This window comes from Myotis lucifugus, unplaced genomic scaffold (assembly GCF_000147115.1).
Source record: "Myotis lucifugus unplaced genomic scaffold, Myoluc2.0 scaffold_108, whole genome shotgun sequence".
Lineage (NCBI taxonomy): Eukaryota > Metazoa > Chordata > Mammalia > Chiroptera > Vespertilionidae > Myotis > Myotis lucifugus.
In genome coordinates, this window is record NW_005871156.1 from 444037 (window position 1) to 447276 (window position 3240).

The 3240-nt window shown below is 44.2% G+C and overlaps 1 protein-coding gene and 1 non-coding gene across 8 annotated transcripts in view; both read left to right on the plus strand.

Moving 5' to 3' along the window:
- Window positions 1-1703: 1703 nt before the first annotated feature.
- Window positions 1704-1774, plus strand: TRNAG-CCC. Its single transcript has one exon. It is a non-coding gene; the product is annotated as a tRNA-Gly (tRNA).
- A 182-nt stretch (window positions 1775-1956) lies between these two features.
- Window positions 1957-3240, plus strand: part of TIA1 (TIA1 cytotoxic granule associated RNA binding protein) — a 33233-nt gene continuing 31949 nt past the window's right edge. For 6 of the 7 annotated variants that reach the window (XM_006092957.3, XM_023757422.1, XM_023757423.1 and 3 more), the window contains exon 1: window positions 1957-2345. In XM_006092957.3, coding sequence (XP_006093019.1) covers window positions 2320-2345 — 26 coding nt within the window. In that variant the 5' untranslated portion in view covers window positions 1957-2319. The remainder of the gene's footprint in view (window positions 2346-3240) is intronic. The other variant, XR_002830314.1, reaches the window with a different exon arrangement.

A 3240-nucleotide genomic window follows, 5' to 3' on the forward strand; every position in this document is an offset into this window, starting at 1 on the left:
TGACTACATACATTACTGTATGATTCCATTTACTTGAAATGTCTAAAATAGGCAAATCTATACAGTCAGAAGATTAGTGGGTGGAGAGTGGGGTGGGATGGGGAATAGGGAGTGACTGCTAATTGATAAGGGTTTCCTGTTTGGGGTGATGAAAATATTCTAAAATTGATTATAATGATGGTTGCAAATCTCTGTGAATACACTAAACTGTACTTTAAATGGACAAATTGTAAATTATGTGAATTGTATAAAAAAGCTGTTAGCTTGGCTTGTGTTGCTCAGTGGGTGAGCGAGACCCATGAACCAGGATGTCCCGGTTGGATTCCCAGTCAGGGCACATGCCCAGGGTAGCAGGCTCAATCCCTAGTAGAGTCGTGCAGACGGCAGCCAATCAATGATTCTCTCTCAGCATTGATGTTTCTATCCCTCTCTCCTTTTCCCTTCCTATCTTTGAAATCAATAAAAACATATATATTTTTAAAAAGCTGTTAGAAAATACTATCCACCATTAACATTTGTTTTATTCATCCTCAAAAAACTATTTTATATCTTTAAATAAAATCCAAAAGATGTGCCACAGATTCCAAAGGCAAATTCAAAAATGGAAATCCAAAAGTATCATACATAGTCTAAAGGAACTACTTCAAAGAAGACATCACATTTTTGGATGTGCACAATTGCCTATGTTTAATAAATATTTCACATAACTTATTAAATGCAATACAAAAATGCCTAATTAGTCACTAAACCACATTTCAGAGCCCTTATTTTTCTGCCTCCCCTCAAAAAGGACTGAAATTTATGTATCTTCTGACTCATTTGGTTTTAGAGTTCTTATGATCAATTTGTATTAAATAATTATTGAAAAATATTTTCCAATGTACATTGAGTATGCCACAAAAATGTAAATAAAAAGAAAAATTCAGCAATGATCTACAAATATTTTCCTGGCTCTCAAAAATCTGGTTAACACAAGACAAATTTTTCTAATGAAATTCTTACTTTTTAAAAAATAGGTATACATTATAGCTTTTAATTTTTTTATTTAAAATTATTGGAGTGACACTGGTTAGTAAAATTGTGTCCACCCCCCAAAGTCAAATATTCTTTCACCATATATTTGACCCCCTTTACTCTTCACCTCCTCCCCCTTTCCTTTGGTAACCACCATACTATTGTCTATGAGTTTTGTTTGGAAACTCTTAGTTTTTAACTTATTTATTTTTAAAATATATTTTTATTGATTTTTTACAGAAAAGAAGGGAGAGGGATAGAGAGTTAGAAACATTGATGAGAGAGAAACATCAGCTGCCTCCTGCACACCCCCTGCACAACCAAGGTACATGCCCTTGACCGGAATCGAACCTGGGACCTTTCAGTCCGCAGGCCGACACTCTATATGTCTATCCAATGAGCCAAACCGGTTAGGGCACTCTTACTTTTTTAAATAAAAAATACTTTTAATTGAATCTGTAATACTATTAACAATAAAAAAGTATACTTAAAAATTTGAGACTTTTCTATACAGAAAAAATAGAAACAGCCATTCAATTGTATTTGGGAAGATAAATTTCTTATATCAACGAAAAATAGCAGGTTATAAACTCTTAGACTTTTGTTTTTAAATAAATAAATCATCCTCTGGGATCGAATATTTGCCTTCATTTAGTCCTAAGTCATTTCAGCAAGCATATTGTCCAACGGCGCCGCTGGTGTAGTGGTATCATGCAAGATTCCCATTCTTGCGACCCGGGTTCGATTCCCGGGCGGCGCAGTCTCTTTTACTATCGCTATGATAACTTGAGTTTATTAAACCTTTCTTTTCCCCGAAACATTTTTAATTTCTAGGAAAATGCTTATGTCATAATTTACTGTTGAAACATTCGAAACTGGAGAGGGAAGACAAAAAAGTTTCAAAAGGCAAAAAGCAAGTCCTGAAATAGTTAAGCCTTACGCCTGCGCAGTCGGAGAAACGCCTAATGTCGGGTGGAGGGGCGTCTGCGCAACAAGTGAACCTATGGGTTGAGGTGCCGCTTGGCGGCCGGAAGGTTGAAAGTGCAAGATTGTTCTGCGCATGCGCGGCCCGGGTCACTTCGCTGGCTGCTCTGAGGCTCCCGGCTCGCCGCCATCTTGTATTGGGGCTTCATTGTTCGTGCTGGGCCGGGCGGTTTAGTGTAATTGCCGCCGGAGAAGGAGGCGGGATAACCTCCGGTCCGCCGAGAAACCCCGCTATTCTGCAGCCAGAGCCACTCAAACGTTTTGGGAGGTAGTAAAGGGTAGGGAGCTGGACCCAGAGGCGCCGCCGCGACAGCAGCAGCCATGGAGGACGAGATGCCCAAGACTCTGTGAGTCTGAGGCAACCGTGAGGGGGGGCGGGATGGTGGTCGCCCCGGAGGGAGGCCTCGGCCCTTCGCTGCTCCCTCGCCTATGGTCTTCAGTGGCCGCCGCGATCCCACGACTCCCTCCCCTCAGCGCACACCTGAAGGCTTAGGGACCGACGCCCGGGCTGTGAGAGGACGAGGCGGAGGGAGCGGGGGGCTCGACCCTCGGCACGAAGCCCTCCCCTGGACGCCGCAGGGTGGCCTTTGGCCTCGCCGCGGCCCGCGGCGCGCTCGGGCCCGCAGACGGGAGTTTTCATTCAAACCTCGGTAGCTCGCGGCGAGCCTGCCTTTTGTCCCAGGCCTGCCTCCTCCTCTTTCCCGCCCCGCCGCTTCAGTAACCTGTGTTGGCCTTTCACAGCCCACTCCCTTTCATTTGGCTTTGATTTCCTCCTGAAACTCTTCCATTCCCCCCCCCCCCCATTAATTTTCTCGAGGCTGCTTGTCCTCGTTTTCAGCGAGTTAAACTTTATTCTCGCAGTTGCCTACTGGGGGGGGGGGGGGGGGGAAAAAAAACCAAAAGGTTTTTTTTTAACCCCCCTTGGGAACCCCTCCAAAAAACCTCCCCCCCCCAACAAAAGAACCAAAACCCGGAACCCCCCCGGATTTGAAAACTCCTTTTAAAAAAAGAAAACCCCCCCCGGGGGGGGTGGCCCACCGGGGGAAAGGGGAACGAAGGGGTTTTTTTTTTTTTTTTTTAAACCTTTGGGGGGGGGAAAAATTAAACGGTGGAAAAAGAGACCGCCATCTTTTTTGGAAAAAAGGGTGGAAAAAAACCTTTAAAAATAATTACCCCCCCCCCAAAATTTAAAGGATAGGGTTTCCAAGACCCCCCCGGGGGGATTTTTTTTTTTGGGGGGGG